Source organism: Dermochelys coriacea, chromosome 2 (genome assembly GCF_009764565.3).
Source record: "Dermochelys coriacea isolate rDerCor1 chromosome 2, rDerCor1.pri.v4, whole genome shotgun sequence".
NCBI classification, from domain to species: Eukaryota; Metazoa; Chordata; order Testudines; family Dermochelyidae; genus Dermochelys; species Dermochelys coriacea.
The window spans coordinates 229804014-229821861 of NC_050069.1; the positions used below are offsets into that span (position 1 = coordinate 229804014).

The following is a 17848-nucleotide window of genomic DNA, read 5'->3' on the forward strand; positions in this document are numbered from 1 at the left end:
AACATATTTATATACAGGGAGATTGTACTCAAATGTGAATAGAAGTTATACTTTACAAACAACACCTCTTGTTCAAGAATCACCCCTCTAAGAATGAATCCAAGATGGAAGCAGGGATTTCAAAGCTCCTGCAGAACCCTATACAACTCTACACTTTGGGCCCTGGACACTTTTAAAGCCATGATGCTGTATAGGATAAAGGGCCTAAACTACAGTGAGATAACCCGATGTCTCACTATATTTTCTCAAACCACACATGATTATTTCAGGGGTAACTAAATAAAGTATAAACCCATTGTTTCATGTTCTCTGTGTGTGTGTATATAAATCTCTCCTCTGTTTTTTCCACCAAATGTATCCGATGAAGTGAGCTGCAGCTCACGAAAGCTTATGCTCTAATAAATTTGTTAGTCTCTAAGGTGCCACAAGTACTCCTTTTCTTTTTGTAAATAAAGTATGTGAGTCTAGCATCAGTCACGCTATGGCCTTGTTTTCTCTTTCTCCATACAGGTCAGCAAAGCTGGCACCTGTCGCAGGATCTGCCTGAAGCACAATATGGCTGTGTTTTCTCAAACACTGCGCCTGTCTGAAGCGTAATGCCTTCAGGAGCTCCTGCTAGGGGAGCACATCTCACCATCACCTTTGGATGTGCCTTTTATGTACCATTTAGGTCTTCACATATAACACTTACTGAAGCCAAACCAGTATTGAGATCATGATAAAACAGTAATATAAAAATGTTTTTGTAGCCTTGCTGGTCCCAGGATATTAAGACTTGAAGAGAGCTCTGTGTAAGCATGAAAGCTTGTCTCTCTCACTAACAGAAGTTGGTCTAATAAGAGATATTATCTCATCCACCTTGACTCACATAAAAATGGACATATCTGTAAATTTACCCAGCCTGTGTTATTCCATTTGTATTGTACACTGTGTTTCATTAGAGAATAGGTTTCTGTGGGAGTACAACATGATACAGCTACTATTTCACTTATATGGCCCCCATTACAGTAGTGTGCAAGCTCCTCCCCACGTTTAATGTATATATCCTCACAACACCCCATGAAGATAGGAAGTGCTATTATCCCCACTTTACATAGGGGCAACCAAGGCACAGAGAGGGTGTGCCTCTGGTCACTCAGAATGTGTGTAGTGAAGCGGGGAATTGTACCAGCATCTCCCAAGTACTAGGTTAGTGCCCTAACCACTCAACAATCCTGTTTTGCTAATAATTGCAGTCCATGCTCAGCTGTGCTGAACCTCCTTCCATTTGGTCCTTACCCCATACCGAATTTCGATTGACTTAACTGGTAATTTTGCCTGACTCAGAAGAGCAGCTCTTTAAAATGCCCAAGCAGCAGGTAGTTTCTCAAAGAAATGGTGCCCCTTTTTACTGGGCTCCAAATGGCAGTTTCTGCAATGAAACCCATGTGGCTCTACCACTCTGTGGACACCAGCTCTATAAAGGTTTTTATGGAATGCTGTTGACAGAGTCTTGGATGCAGGGTAGGAGATGGCCCTGGAAGGAGTGGTGCTAAGGCCAGTGGATCTGTGCCTACTACATGGATCCAGCAGCCATTTTTTGTATGGAGGATGGAAATAGCACCAGTCTAGGGAGCCATTGTGGCTCTACTGCTATTCCATTGGTTGGGAAGAGAGGACTCTTTGCCCATGCCCTCAACTCCCAGCCTCATTACTGAGGATGTGAGTTGGATAATAAAGATCGCACGGACCAAATCTAAGATCCTTATTCAGACCTTACTCAGGGAAATTCCCATTGACTTCAGTGGGGGTTTTGCCTGAGCAATGACCTCAGGATTAGGCTCATGAAAAAATGAAAATGAGCATGAATAATGTTTCCTGAAATGAGATTGAGATTACCTAACATGGCAGAAATCAAGAGTTTATACAGAAAGTTTCCTTGTGTTTCCATCAGGTCAAGCAAATATCACATGCTTTTTCAATCTATTTTGCAAACCATGCCACGTGGCACCTGTTGGTAGTATGACCTAACATAGCATTTATCCATGGTGTGGACCAAATGCTCAAGACAGCAGCTTCAGTGAAACTTCCACTGAAATCATGTCATTGGTGTTATTTCAATGGGGGTTGTCGTGGTGTCACTGAGAGGAGAATTTAGCCATGTATGGCCACATGTCCTAGAGGTTAATTTTAAAGACTCCATAATTCAGCTTCCCATATCAGCGTATATGCGGCGGCAGCAATGCACAGAATGGGTCAAGCGTGTGCTAAACACAACTCTTGTGGGAGTGTTTTTGGGTTTTAAGTCCACACAGCAGTAACACAATTAAGAAAAATGTTAATCCCCATAGTCAAATATAAATCTATGTTAAAACATCATTGTAGGTTACAACTGTACACTTGAAAACTGAGCAGGTAACAGGTACACCTGTAAATACAATATTTGCATATGTTAGATCAAATTTAGCCCTTCACAAGTGGGTGCAATTCCCATTTGACTCACCAAGTAAGTAACTATACCTATGAGCTGTTAAGCATGCAGCTACATGACTTGCATCAGCAAAAGCTTCTGTGCACGGATAAATACAGGATTTGCATATTGAATGGGTGCATATGCAAATATTTGCTGGTGCAGTACTGATTTGCATATTTAGTTATTTTATTTATTTAGATTTTTTTAAAAAATTCAAAACCACCTTTCCAAAAGACCCATATTTATGAAAAATTTGAAACAATTTAAACAAAAGCAAGCACGGCAATTTTCTCAAACTGAATAAAGGAGAAAAAAGATCCCACTCAAACAATTGATCCCAGCTATACAGTATACCCACTATACATCCACCCCAAACCTCTCCTCCCTCTTCAAAAACCTGTGGGGAAAAAGAATAACTTTATGGGGTCTGTGTGGTAACAATACTTTGCTTTTCTCATGCACTTTAAACAGTCTCACCTGCATTCTGCCCACTAATCCACCTACACTACTTCTGATAATTGAAACCCCTGTGCAGCTATCAAACTACTGATGCTGCTTTTTTTTAAATCAACCTGTCAGAAAAATACTCCCTTCTTACTCTTCCAAATGGGGTGCTTCTCCCCATGAGTTACTGAGGTCCAGGATAGACAATATTCAGACCCATATCTTGTGACTCCTTGGAACTAGAGGAGAGTGCTCTGTATCATTAAAAAACCAGGAATTCCCATTTCCAATTACATCAAATTTATTTACATGGATATCAAGTTTTGAATTTTCTTACTTTTGAGGCACTGCCTAGGCATTTTAAAAAGCTGTTTTCTTTTCTCTAAAACATTGGGGAAACCCTTCAAGGATAGGTGTGATAAATGAAGGGAGGTTAGCTCCCTTTTATGGACACCCAGCCAACCAGTTAGCTGTAAAATCCCTCTTGGTAGCTGTTCGCTGCTTGTTTTACCAGTAAAGGGTTAACAAAGTTCCCCAGGTAAAGGAAAAGAAGTGGGCACCTGACCAAAAGAGCCAATGGGAGGCTAGAACTTTTTAAAATGGGAAAAAAACTTCCCCTTTGGCTGTTTGTTCTCCGGAGAAGGAGACAGCAATGTTATAAGCACGAATGCTGTGTAATGCTTGAACCAGGTATGAAAATTCATCTTCCATACCTAGAAGAAATTATTGGACAGGAAATGTTTAAATAGACATTATCAGGTTTATTTCTTTATTTTGGCTTGTATATCTCCCCTGTGCTAACCCCAGGTGCTTTTGTTTTGCTTCTAATCTTTAAGATAAACCTCAAGAGAGCTATCTTGATGCTTAATTTTTGTAATTGTTTCTTTTAAGATCTAGCAAAAAAGCCTAAGTTGCAAATGTATTTCCTTTCTTTGTGTTTTCAATAAATTTTACCTTTATTAAGAACAGGATTGGATTTTTGTGTCCATAAGGGGTTTGTGCATGTTGTTTAATTAGCTGGTGGCAACAGCCAATTTCCTTTGTTTTCTTTCTCAGCTCTTTGGGGGGGGGGGGGAGGAAGAGGTGAAAAGTCTTGAGGATACCCCACAGGGAGGAATTTCCAAGTGCTCCTTCCTGGGTTCAAAGGGTTTTTTTTTTGCATTTGGGTGGTGGCAACATTTACCAAGCCAAGGTCAAAGAAAAGCTGTAACCTTGGGAGTGTAATACAAGCCTGGAGTGGCAAGTATTAATTTTTAAAATCCTTGCGGGCCCCCACCTTCTGCACTCTAAGTGCCAGAGTGGGGATTCAGTGTTGACAGTAGGTTTGCTGGGATCTCAAAGAATGAGTGTGAACTGTTATGGCTGAACACCTGGAAACCTCTTCTGTCTGCTCTTAGGTGAAACTTTGTGGACTAAGCAACAGCACCTATAGCTAATACAACAGTGGCCACACTGTAGATCCACTTCCCATTCTTCATTTTAATTCTTTTCCAGTAACCTCCAATCTGTAGACAAGATCATTCCCACCTGATGCCATATACAGACCCTGGATTTCCTTTCTACTCTGCTAGATTATGCTAGTCACCATTCTAGCTCTCTGCAGATGCAGGAGGAGGAGACACTTTAGTGCTTAGCCTCTCATTTGAGGCATGTCTACAATACAAACTTTTGCCAATGCATGTTACAGCAGCATAAAGCCTCTGCAGTTAGTATAATGCTTGTGTGCATGCATCCTTACATTGGCACTGTGTGTACTCACCAGGAATGCTTGTTTCTATGTACAATGAAGTGCATTATGGGTAGGCAACTCTCCACCATCCAGCACACTATCTTTTGGGAAGTTCTGGCAATGCATGGTGGGGCAGAAATGGATCTTGCAGAGGTGACTGGGACTGTTGGGTCAAGTTCCCATCATGTAACTTTCTCCAACTCATAATACTATCTCTATCCCACAATTTCTGTGATTGTTTTGAAAATCCCATAACCAGCATAGGACTTTTTGCTGTTCACCGTCTCAAACAGAAGCCTGGAGTCTCCACAGCTCTGCACCATTGCCATGAGCATTGCAAGCACAGGATGCATGATCCTCTGGTATTTGCAGAGCCAAAAGAAGAGCAGTGGGGAACATGATGATTTCCAGGCAGTCAGATTGCACTGGGACATAGCAAGACCCAGTTAAAAGTGGAGCAGCTTCAGGCAGTGGAGCATTGCTTCTGGGCCTGAGAAATGAGCACTGATTGGTGGCATCATATCATAATGCAGAATTGAGATGACAAGCAGTGGCTGCAGAACTGTCAGCTGCACAAGGCCATATTCCTGGATCTGTGTGCCAAGCTTGTTCCAGCCCTTCAGGGCAGGGACACCAGAATGAAAGCTTCACTGACAATGGAGAAGCAAGTGCTGATCATACTGTGGAAATGTACGACGTCAGATTGCTATCAGTCAATGGAAAATCACTTTGCACTTGGAAAATCCATTGCAGGGGCATGGGGCACTGTCATGCAAGTGTGCAGGGCAATTAATTGTCTCCTCTCATGCACTGGCAATATACAGGACATAATAGATGGATTTACAGCAATGGGGATTCCAAACTGCAGTCAAGCAACAGACAGCACTAGTTCACCATGACACAGAGTATATCAACAGAAAGGGCTATTTTTCTATGGTTATGTAAGTGCTGGGTAGGTCACAGGGGATGCTTCACTGACATCAATGTTGGCTGCTCAGGGAAGCTGCATGACTCTCATATCTTTAAAAACACAGGACTGTTTAATAGGTGCTACAAACAGTGACTTTCTTTCCCAACCGGCAGCTCACCAGTGATGATGTTGAAATGCCAGTAGTGATCCTGGGGGACCCAGCCTACCCATTACTCCCCTGGCTCATGAAGCCATACTCCAGCCACCTCGACAGCCCCAAGAAAAGATTGAACTTTTGGTTCAGCAGGTGCAGAATGATAGTTGAATGTGCTTTTGGTAGATTGAAGGATTGCTGGCATTGTGTATTCACAAAATTGGATCTCGGTGAGAAAAACTCACCCAAGGGTTATAGCTGCCTGCTCTGGCCTACATAATATTTGTAAAGCAAAGGGAGAACAGTTGCTGCTGGGATGGAGGGGGGAATCCTCCACCTGAGTGTCTGCTGAGTTTGAGCAGCCAGACACAAGGGCTATCAGAATAGCTCAATGTGGAGCTAGACATCTCAGAGAGGCTTTGAAAGAACAGTAATGTATTGTGGTGTACTGTGCTCTACCTGGCCCTGCAGTTTAGAGGCCTGTTAGGAACTATGTGGTGCTTGGTGCACATCTATGAATATAAAAGTGACAAAGCACCTATTAATCTGGTCATGTTTGCTGCACATTTATGATTATAACACTGTGTTTGTCACTGATCCTATGTGTTGGGTCACTCTGTATAGTAACAAGTAGGTGGGTGCTTTCAGAACTGCTAGGCACTTTGTAGCGTATGTTGGGAACTAATAAAGATGACTTACTTTCCAAACAATAGAGTTCTATTGAGTAATGAAAAACACTTCAAAAATTTCTGTGCAAGTTAAAAGCAAATACATTAAAATCTTAACAAATGTATAGAACAGAGCTTAAAGAAGGGGAAGGAATGTTCATTTCCTTTTTAGCTACACATTCATCAACAGTGGTTCTCACAAGTCAGCGTACATGAAGCTGAGGTTGTCCTTAACATGCGTCTCTCTCCCGCCCCCCAGGGTGTAGTGGTAGGGATAAGGATGCAGTTCCTGATGCCACAGGGACTGTGAAGGGGGTTTGTAGGGAGGTGCTATACTGGAGTTCTCCATGGACTGCAAAAGGAGGTGAGCCCATGATGGTTGATCCTGTAGGTCCACAAGAGTCTGCAGCATCTGTGTGTGCTGCTGGACAAGCCCCATTATGTACTGCTGCATCACCCTCTCTGACTCCTGGGCCTTTAGCCTGCCCACTATTTCCCTCTCCATACACTCTGCAATATTCACTGTTTTGCCAGGCCCTCTGTTCACAGTCTGATGCTAGATCTTGCTGAACATGTCATCCCAAGTCCTCTTCCTTATCTGGCTCAGGCATTCTGCAAGTGTGGAGGGAGAACCCCTCAAGACCGTAGCTGCTAATGGCATCCCGAAGCCACCCAGGCCCAGATGCTACTAGCCTGTGTACTGCAGTGGTACCTGCTGAAGTTATCAGTGAGTGGTGTGGAAAAGTGTACCACCTTGGAGGAGGAAACGTGTCTGCCATCCCTAGAAACCTTTGGGAAAGAATTGCAGAGTATCCGCATGAAAATTCCAATGAGAAGTTGGGGGAGGCATCACTGTAATGGGAAATAAATTTATAGACTTACCCGAAGTTCCTTCCTCTGCACCAGGCTCACCCATGCTCGACTGCCGGGACTGACTGGTCCGCGGTGGAGTCTCAAACAGTTGGCCACATGTCCCTCTTACTTCTCCTCCTCCTCACTGTCATGCCAGGGGCCTGTGGTTCAGGGTACCCATGGGCTATCCACCAAATATGGCATGACAATCTTTATAAAAGCAACAGGTCTGCACCTTGGCACTGGAAATGACTGTTGAGTTCCCTGGGCTTCTCGTATGTCTTCCACAGTTCCTTTGCTTTCATGCGGCATTACAATTAATCCCTGTTGTAGCCTTTTTCTTGCATCTGCCATGCAATCTGATCATAGATGTCCACATTTCTATGACTGGTCCATAGCTGTACTTGCACAATCTCTTCTTCTCACAGGCCCAGGAGATCCAATATCTCTTGTCTACACCAAGCCAAGTGCATCTGAAGCATGTAGCCAGCATGGTCAGCTGGCAGCGGCACACAACAATGTGAGCTGCAAGGAGTGCTCTCCAGTCAGAAAAAGGCGTTCACAAATTCACAGGGTTTTAAAGGGATAGGGGTGGGGCTTCCAGTCTCCATGACCCCTAGTCAGTGAAATTCACTGTTGGGCATTGTGGAACAGCTGCTGGAGGACTGTTAAGGTCGATACAGGTAACAGGTACATTCACCGGGTCGACCTCAATACATCGACCATGACTCAATGCTACTTGGGGGGAGGTGTTACAATGTTGGTGTAATGGAGAGCTTACATCAGTGGGAGACAAATTTAAGTATAGACACATGCACAACTAGGATGACACAAGGTGGCTTAAATCGACCTAACTTTGTTCTCTAGACCAGGCCTTACTCACACATTTTCCTTCTTAACATGAACATGAGCATTGATTTTAGGTCTTTCACATAGATGTGCTGAGCACAATCACAAGGCTTGGAACTAGAATCTAGGGAACCAGGGTCTAGTGGGACAAGCAAAGAGATGATAACTGGTCCTGTTGGAAACTGGGAAAGGAGGAGACTGACTTTAGGAAACTCAGTTTGCTTCTCTGTGCCTCAGTTTCCACATCAGCAAAATGGAGGTAATGATACTGACCTCCATTATATAGTGCTTTGAGGTCTACGGATGGAAAGCATTAGATATTATTTTTATTAGTGTTTTGGAGCAGTTAAATCTCTTAGGATTATCATGAGAAGGGATCTTCTTAAATGAATCTGATTTTGCATAAGTGGATTTACATTTTTTTTGTTGTGCATTAGAGTTCGTTATGCAAGTTATTTTAATTTAATTGGGCCATACCCAGAAGTTTTTATTCCATTTTTACTTTTTCCTGACTCAGGGAAATCATCACTGAAGTCAATGGGAGTTAAATCACTCTTTCCTTTTTTCTCCTTAAAATGTGATTGGGATTGGGAAAAGAAACCACATACCTGCCATAAATCAGAATTCTACATGGGAATCATTAAGCCCATGGTAAGGCAAAACCAGTGTTGTTGAATCAATGTTGTCAGAATTTGAAGGTGGGGTGAACTTTTTCTCCCCTAATATTTTCTCTTGAGATGCAAATCCTATTTTATAACAGGATTCTAAATTTCCCATAGGATTCTATCATCTTTACAGTTAATAGTTCTTTTATATAACTAAATCTTCTGAGTCTCACAATACATCCTTTCCTTCTACAGTACCTGGGTTTTGTTACAATCAGCTCAGCTTCTGGCCAAACTGGCTTATGTTTTCTCTCAACCGCACACTTGGCCAGAGTTAACCTAGACTTCCTCCCTTTTTTTCTTGACGGGCTATTCATATTTTCTACAGTTAGTTTGAAAAACACAACCTGTCTGACTAATATATGATGAAGCACACTCACAGGAGAGAGAGAACGGGCTGAATCCTGGAAGACTGGCAAATTCATGCCCCATCAGTACTGCCTTTTTAAAAGTTGTTACTGTCTATCATGTACCTAAATCATTTTAAAATGAGTTTTTGAAATGTGTACTGTTAGTTTTCCAACAGATCCGATGTATAAATAGTTAAAATGGGGATTTCAGTTTGGTCCTGAGCTGCAAGATGTGCTGGATGCTTTGGAAGTAAAGCACTTAGTCAAATAGGGGGAAAGATTTCTGCAAGTTGCCCTTCTGCTACCCCTTCTGGTCACCATAAGGAACAGCGCCCATATTAGTACTGACAGAGCAATTCTCACCTTCAAAAAACAAGTTCAGCAGAACCTCAGAGTTACAAACTGATTGAATACCTTAGGTTCCAAATGAGGTGTGTGGTTGACCAATCAGGCAGCAGCAGAGACCGAAAAAAAAAAGCAAAGAAAAAAAAAGCAAACAATACAGAAGCTGGGAATGGCTGACAGGGGATGGATCATTTGATGATTACCTGTTTTGTTCATTCCCTCTGGGGCACCTAGTGTTGGTCATTGTCGGAAGACAAAATACTGGGCTAGATGGACTTTAGTCTGACCCAGAATGGCCCTTCTTATGGTCTTATGTCCTTATGATGCTAAACATAAGCTACTAAAATAATAAAGGGAAAGTTTAAAAAAAGATTTAACAAGGTCAGGAAACTGTTTCTGTGCTTTTTAATTTAAATTAAGATCGTTAAACCAGCATTTTTCTTCTGCATAGTAAAGTTTCAAAACTGTGTTAAGTCAATGGTCAGTTGTAAACTTTTGAAAGAACAACCATAACACTTTGTTCAGAGTTGCAAACATTTCAGAGTTATGAACAACCTACATTCCCAAAGTGTTCATAGCTCCGAGGTTCTCCTGTATTAAGTAATTAAGCCTCACAGCTAATACATAAGGGGGTATTCTTAGTCCCATTTCTGAGATGGAGAAACTGAAACAAAGAAGTTGTCACTTGCTGAAGGTGAAAGAGGAAATCTGTTTCAGAAGCAGGATAGGAACTCAGGAATTCCTGATTGCCTGTCCAGTGCTCACATCACACTAAAACATACCCCTCTGACCCCATCTCTCTCTCATTATACTCCAAAGAGAATCATATCCAGCTTTCCACTGCTTAAGGGTAGGTCAGTGCACTCTGACACCTTTAAAGAGGACGGAGGGAAAAAGAGGGAACAAAGTAGAGAATCCTTAAAGACATCTCACCTCCCACTGGAGCAAAGCACATACATCATTAAGGGGTTAATTGCTGTTGTTGCTTAGTAATTAAATCATCTTAGTGCTCTGGAGAAGTGCTGGATTGACTCATCTGAAAAAAACGAAGTCCCCTTACCTTTCCACATGCTAGGTATAAACACTCACAAATATGCATATCACATGCCATATAACACTGCACATTAGTTTTGGGTTAGTTTTATCACCTATGGATGAAAATCATCATGACTTGACAGATGTACATATTCTTATGTGATATATGACCATTTGGGATAATCCATTGAAGAACAATTGAGATTATGTTGTGTGATTTTTCTGCACAAATATGAACATGTAGCAGATATTCGTGGTCTCAGCTAGGATGACTTTCTGCCTAACTGGCTGTATTCTGGTATACAGATATTGATAGCACAATACTAAGGAATCCATTCTGTGTTTGGCAGCTGGAACAAGGCACTCTGAAGCAGTGACAGACATTTAAAGCTAGTTTTATATCTGTCACTAGGTACCGGTCTCAGTTCCAACACCTCTTCCTGTCCAGCACTGTCTCCTAACAACCCTCAAGGGTTTGTGGAGAAGAGGCTTATCTTGAGCCATTCTTCTTCCCTTCCTGCTTGTTTTTCCGTACAACCCCATATTAAACAAAACCAATACATTCAGACAGTAAACATCTCAATAACCAGGTCAACATTCAGTAACCATAACTTATTACAGAGCAACTGTAATTACCATCCCACCATAAACTTAGCATGTGGCATAATACAACTTCCTGACTCTTGACTGATGTCATTACATTACACTTGTCAGCTCTCTCTCTTTTTTCTCCACATTTGAGTGGAGGGAGGATATTAATAGCATGAATTCAAATACTGGTGATGCATTTGGAATATTGTTGATGAACGAACCATGCTTGAAATTCAAGTCATAGACTTTAAGGTCAGAAGGGACTATCATATAGTTTGACCTTCTGCACATTGCAGTCCATAGAACCGCACCCACCCTCTCCTGTAAAAGACCCCTAACCTCTGGCTGAGTTACTGAAGTCCTCAAATCATGATTTAAAGACTTCAAGTTACAGAGAATTCACCATTTACACTAGTTTAAACCTGCAAGTGACCCCTGCCCTGTGCTGCAGAGGAAGGAGAAAAAACCCCAGAGTCTTTGCCAAGCTGACCCAGGGGAAAATTCCTTCCTGACCCCAAATATGGAGATCGGTTAGACCCTGAGCATGTGGGCTAGACCTACCAGCCAGACACCTGGGAAAGAATTATCTGTAGTAACTAACAGCCCTCCCCAGCTAGTGCCCCATAATGGTCCGTTGGGCATACTTGCTGCTAGCAGTCAGCTACATGCCATTGTAGACAATCCTGTCATACCCACCCCCTCCATAAACTTATCAAGCTCAGTCTTGAAGCCAGTTATGTTCCCCCCCCCCACTGCTCCACTTGGAAGGCTGTTCCAGAACTTCACTCCTGTGATTATTAGAAACCTTAACCTAATTTCAAGCCTAAATTTGGTGATGGCCAGTTTATATCCATTTGTTCTGGTGTCCACATTGATGCTTAACTTAAATAACTCCTCTCCCTCCCTGGTATTTATCCCTCTGATGTATTTATAAAGAGCAATTATATCTCCCCTCAGCCTTCTTTTGGTTAGGGTAAGCAAGCCAAGCTCTGTGAGTCTCCTCTCATAAGGTAGGTTTTCCATTCTTCAGATCATCCTAGCCCTTCTCTGCACCTGTTCCAGTTTGAATTAATCTTTCTTACACATGGGAGACCAGAATTGCACACAGTATTCCAGATCCTGAGGTCTCACCAGTGCCTCGTACAATGGTACTAACACTTCCCTATCTCTACTGGAAATACCTCACCTGATACATCCTAGGACTGCATTAGCCTTTTTAATGGGCACATCACATTGGCGGCTCATAAAGCTCCTGAGATCAACTAGTACACCCAGATCTTTCTCCTCCTCTGTCACTTCCAGCTGATACGTCCCCAGCTTATAGCAAAAATTCTTGTTATTAATTCCTAAATGCATGTCCTTGCACTTTGCCCTGAGACATTCTATACCTCAAAGCAACATGCTGAAACCCCCATAATCACCAGTGTCATACAATTATGACATGTTTTGAACAAAGTATGCGTTGTGAGGTATCATGTTAAAAAGCCTTAATTGGTTGACCATTAATATTATGTTGGATTGTATATGCTGTTGTTATATGTGAAGTTCTGAAGTATTGCTGTATGTATTACTGAAATATGTTATGAGGTTGGGAACACACACAACCAGCCTTTCAGATACAACAGTGGAGTAGCCAGACATGCTGGTGTCCCATTAAAGGGAATCCACTCTCCCAGAAGCCATCCCAGAAGACTTCTCAGAGAGAGAGCATGTAGACAATGGATGCTGCTTGACCAATGGGAGAAGACCCCCATGTCACAAGCAAAAGATCTTTCCAGCAAGCTGGAAGAAACTATAAAAGAGAGGAAGTGACATCACGACTTGGCCTCACTCCCACCACAACTCAACCCCTGGAAACGTGCCTGTAGGACAAAGACTTTGTACTGGGGGAGGGTGGTCCCAGGCTGAATGGCAGTTCCAGTCTGTGTATTGAAGATCTGTGACCTGTTTGTACCATCTATCAGGGTGAGACACTGCTTGATACAAATTCTGTTTAGTTTATAGAATTTAGACTGCAAGTTTATTTTTGTTTCTTAAGTAAACAACTTTGATCTCTATTCTTGCTACTTATAATTACTTAACAATCTATCTTTCTGTAGTTAATACTGTTTGTAAGGTAATTCCAAACTCGGGTAAATCAAAAGTATTATTACAACTTTTTTGTAAAGGGCACTTATGTAAAGTGTTCTCATTCAATGAGCATTCCTTTGTTTCTCTTTTTTAAGTCTAATGGTCATTATTGGCAATATAAGCGAGAAAAGAATCGAAGTGTGCTTCTCTCATTGGGACAAGGTAACTCTCATTGACAATAATAATACAAGTGAATTACTCATGTGTCAAGGGGAGACTAGATCCCCAGAATGGGAACGTTAAAGACTTGTTATGCTCGAAATTCTGGATTTAGCTGTCAGTTTGCATAGTCATTTAAGTGGTATGTAATGTGTTCTCTCTCTCTGTCTGTATACCACATTAGTTTCTATTCTGATCTTAGTGAAGCAGATTATTAATTATTCAGCAGTTTGTTTTCCTTTTATTGTACTTAGCACACTTGACTGAAAGAGCAGCTAATACTGGACTAGGTCCAAGAAAAAGGTGAGTTTTGTATAAAAAGGCATCAAAATGAAAGCTTTCAGCTTTGAAATCACCTATTTTTTCTCTCTCCTCTGTTTTTGGAAGATTATTTCCAGCCCTTTGATGTCAACAAATTCAATGCCTTTTACAAAACTACTGCTGTGTGTAAAACATTCCTTTTTAAAAATAAATCCAGTATATTTAATTCCCCATCTACTATACTCTTAATAAGTGAAACTTCCTAATATTAGAGAAATGATGGTCTTGTGATTAAGACACTAGACTGGGATGAAGGGGACCCAGATTCAATTCCTAGTCCCACCATAAACTCCCTGTGTGACCTTGGGCAAACCTAAATAATTTGTTTCTGTGTCTCAGCTTCTCCCCTGTAAAATGGGAACAGCATCACCTCAAAGGGGTATTGCAGGGATAAATTCATCAGTGAGTCTGAAGTATTCATACAGTGACAAAGGTCATAAACGTCATATAAGAATAGTCTGAAAACATCTGTAATATTTAACAAACCACTGGTTGTGTCCCGTTACAGCTACAAACACAAAAAACGGAAATATATTAAAAAGATTTAAAACAATAACTTCCAGGCTAAAGGCAGTATTGTCTGCTCTGCTTTGGAGTAGAGAGGAGATAAAAAGGAACAGAAGACCTCCTCAGACAGCTGAAAATATTCTGAAGAGAAGGAAGCTGAATCAAACATAAGTGGCATCATTCCCAAGTAAGTTAATCGATTTTAGGCCACAGATGTGTAAATAAATTAATGTTGACTGAATCAGTGATGACATATGCAAAGCATTCTGTGCACCCGTGTCCTAGCTCCAATTTATGTTTGCATTCATTGATATATACGTATCCTAATACCCTTTCCTTTCTCTTCTCTCTAGCCCCTATAGACATAGGGTGTTGACTTGCCTCTGTGGACTCCCTGAGATCACTCTATGCTTCAGCTTAGTGCTCTGGAAAAGTTTTGGACTGACTATTCTGGAAAATGAAGTTCTTTTATCTGATCACAAACTAGCATTTGCATGGCAAAGCCTAAAACCCTTGTTATGTTCAAGTAGTCAACCGCTTCTGGCCACCACATCTCCTACCTACTCCAGAAGGATAAACCTTTGCTCCAGATCTCTCAGAAACTCTGTGACTGATAGACTGTGTGGAGCCTTCCTGAATCTGTTTAGCCACCCACTGTGGTGTTTTCCACACAAGGGCCTGATCTGGCCCTATGTTTCCACTATAATCCTTTCCCAAGATAACATTTTCAAATGTATTGGATCCTCACTTTGGATGAAGCTTCAAAACCTGAAAACAATTTACATTTAAACACATGGTACTTCATTGTATGCTTCTGTGGCATAAGGGTACATTTACCCTTATTTACCCGGATGTAAATAGTAGGTGTGTTGGCAATATTATTTGCTGTGTACATATATACACATGCATATATTAAAATATATACACATACTGTGTATACATCTACATGCATACAGAATTAGAGACAGTATGTGTGTTATTACAGTATATAGCCAGGTACTGCAGGTGTATTGTAATGTTTAGAATACAGTAAGCTAGGATTCGTTCACACATGCCTGTGTGTGTCCACACACACACAGTTGGGGAACTGTGTTGCTGATTTGTTTGCTATAGGGATGTTGACGGAAATTTCATTTATGTTCATAGAAACAGGCTTTGTTGTATTATATTAATATTTGTATGACAAATAAGCACTAAAATGAAATACAGTCTGGTAAATTGTAACTTTTGTTCTAAAAGATTATATTGTATAAATATGCCTACATTAAACCATTCAGTTTAAATGTTTTTGGAAACACTAGGTTTAAATTATTTTCAAGGGCTATAAAGAGAAAACAAACAGCCTGAATTGTTTAAAATGTGTGTTCCCTTTAATTAAATTAGAAACATCTGTCTTGGGATTTTGAAAGTGGTTGGAGATAATCTATCCACATTATGCCTACATCAGTTTGCATCCAACATCCAGTATTTTGAAAGAAAATTCTTCCTTTCTGTAAAGAATTAAATCAGCACGGAGCATAAGGTACCGCCTCCGTCTGAATGGGCAGAAAATCCCTTGTTGAAAACAGCACCGAAGGAGAGCAACAACCAATTTCCACGGTTCGGAGAAGTACGTGAAACACGGAGTTTGGTCTTCTGAACATTTCCAAGCGGGTATTTCTTTTCAAAAAGTGTTACGTGCAATCCAAACACCTTTCATGCAAAGGTATGGAAAGCGGCAGTCGCCTACGCACCAATCCCCAACTTCACGCGATTGTTATTTCTGCAGGGACCATCTCCCCCGCACGCCCACAAACTCCAAGAGCGCAATTCCTCGGGGGAACTGCACACACTCAGATCAGACCGACCGACATAAGCGAACGGAGCGTCGAATCAATTCGCAGTAAGGGGGGACTTTAGCAATACAATACAAGGCAAAACATCGGTGCGTTACATGCGTATAACCATTTACTTACTAGTAGTATCGAAGGGGATCTGTTTGCACTCAGCGGCTGGCCAAGGACAGTGATACACCGCTCCCCCTTCCTGTATGTCCGGCTGCGTAGTATTGGCTTTGGGAGCACCGACCAGGACACTTATTCTGCACAAACATTTGTGACCGTCACTAGATAAAGGCGGACTGATGGCCGAGCATTTATGCCCACACGCTGCCACCCACACCAGAGCCCGGGGACTGGCGGAAATCACCAGGACCCTTTCCCTGTTGCCACATGCCCCACGGAGCTTTCCTTCCCATCCCATCCGTTTCCAGGAGATGGAGAACCCCTGCGGGCGAGGGGGCAGCGGGAGCTGCATTCGCGAGCCGGGGCCCCAGACACCCCCGCAAAGGGCTGCCCCCACTCGGGGTTTGGGCAGCTGCCCCCTCCCCTCCCCTCCCCACACACCCCCGAAGCTGGTTTCCCGGCGAGCCTGCCCCGGGGTGCGGGGAGCGGCGCCCCGGCTGGCTTTAGCCAGGACGAGTCGGGCTGATGGAGACCTTCTCCGGCCACCCCCCGGGGGTCTCCGGTGGCCCCGGCGCGGGGGCTAAGGGCCGAGGAGGGGGCCGCCGAGGTCCCGGGCAGGGCTCCGGGCTGGGAGGGAAGCGCCCCGCGGGTACGTACGCGCCGGTGTAGTGGTGGAAATCCACGGCGTAGCCGAAGTAGCTGCTCTCGGGCCCGCTGTACACGGTCAGCTTCTCCTCGTCCACGTTGAACGCCGCCAGCCCCGGCGGCCGGAGCGTCCCTGACAGCAGCAGCAGCAGCAGCAGCGGGGCGAGGGGCTCCCAGCGGCGCCCCGGGGGGGGCATCCCGCTCCTCAGCCGCGCAACCTCCCGCTCCCGGGGCAGCCCGGCGGGGCGAGGCGGCTGGTGCGCAGGGACCCGCGGCGGCTCGGCTCGGCTCGGCTCGGCTCAGCTCGCACCCGCAGCCCCGCTCGCCCGGCGCCCACAAGCGTCTCCGCGCGGCGGCGAGGGAGGCAGCCGCTGGGCCGGCTGAGTCCGGGGCTCCCCCTGGTGGCCGGCCGCTGGGGCACAGGCAGAGCGCTCCGCGGGGCAGCGGGCGGGCTCGGACCGCGCCAACGCCCTGAGCTCCCTGGCTCTGGACGTTCTCTCTTCCCCACGCCGCGCGTGTGAGACACACCAGGGAATCCGCTCACTGCGGGGGGGGGGGGTGCCTGATGCCCCCGGCCTAGGATCCGAAGGGATCTAGATAGTCACCCCCACTCGAAAAGCAAGCAGGCTTTTGCCCTATCGTCTGAAAGGTAGAATCTGAGCCTTCCCCGCAGACCCAACAAGTCAGGGGGGAGGTTCAGCTGCTTTGCTAAATTAGAGGAGGGCAATCAAAGCATGAAAGTACAAGCCGGTACATGACGTGCAACAGCACCCCCAGAGAGCAAAGTTTTTCCCGAAGTTTGGAGTGTGGTAGCCACTGGTGGCACCCTGGAGCGGGGGGGCAAACACAGGTGTGCAGCGCCCTCCTCAGCAGAGCAACGGGGAAGGACAAGTCACTTCCAACTCTTTTTTTGGACTGAAAATGTCCCGATCTGGGGCTGAAACGGACAGGTGGGATTTTAGGGAAAGGTGGAACCCCTGGTTCCAAGCTGTTTGTGAGCCATGGGTGTATGATCTAACCCCCACATTTGCGATTTTGGCTGTAACTATAAAAACAGCTGCTGTCTGCCAATTTAGCCCACAACTAATCCTCAATGAGA

At 43.7% G+C, this 17848-nt stretch overlaps 1 protein-coding gene across 1 annotated transcript in view; it reads right to left on the reverse strand.

The window, feature by feature from the left end:
• The window catches only part of ITGA8 (integrin subunit alpha 8), a 173555-nt gene extending 156374 nt beyond the window's left edge, over window positions 1–17181 (reverse strand). Inside the window, exons 1-2 of the mRNA XM_038392475.2 lie at window positions 16762–17181; window positions 16117–16241 (exon numbers count right to left, since the gene is read on the reverse strand). Coding sequence (XP_038248403.1) covers window positions 16117–16241; window positions 16762–16946 — 310 coding nt within the window. The 5' untranslated portion in view covers window positions 16947–17181. The remainder of the gene's footprint in view (window positions 1–16116; window positions 16242–16761) is intronic.
• Between the last annotated feature and the right edge of the window lie 667 nt (window positions 17182–17848).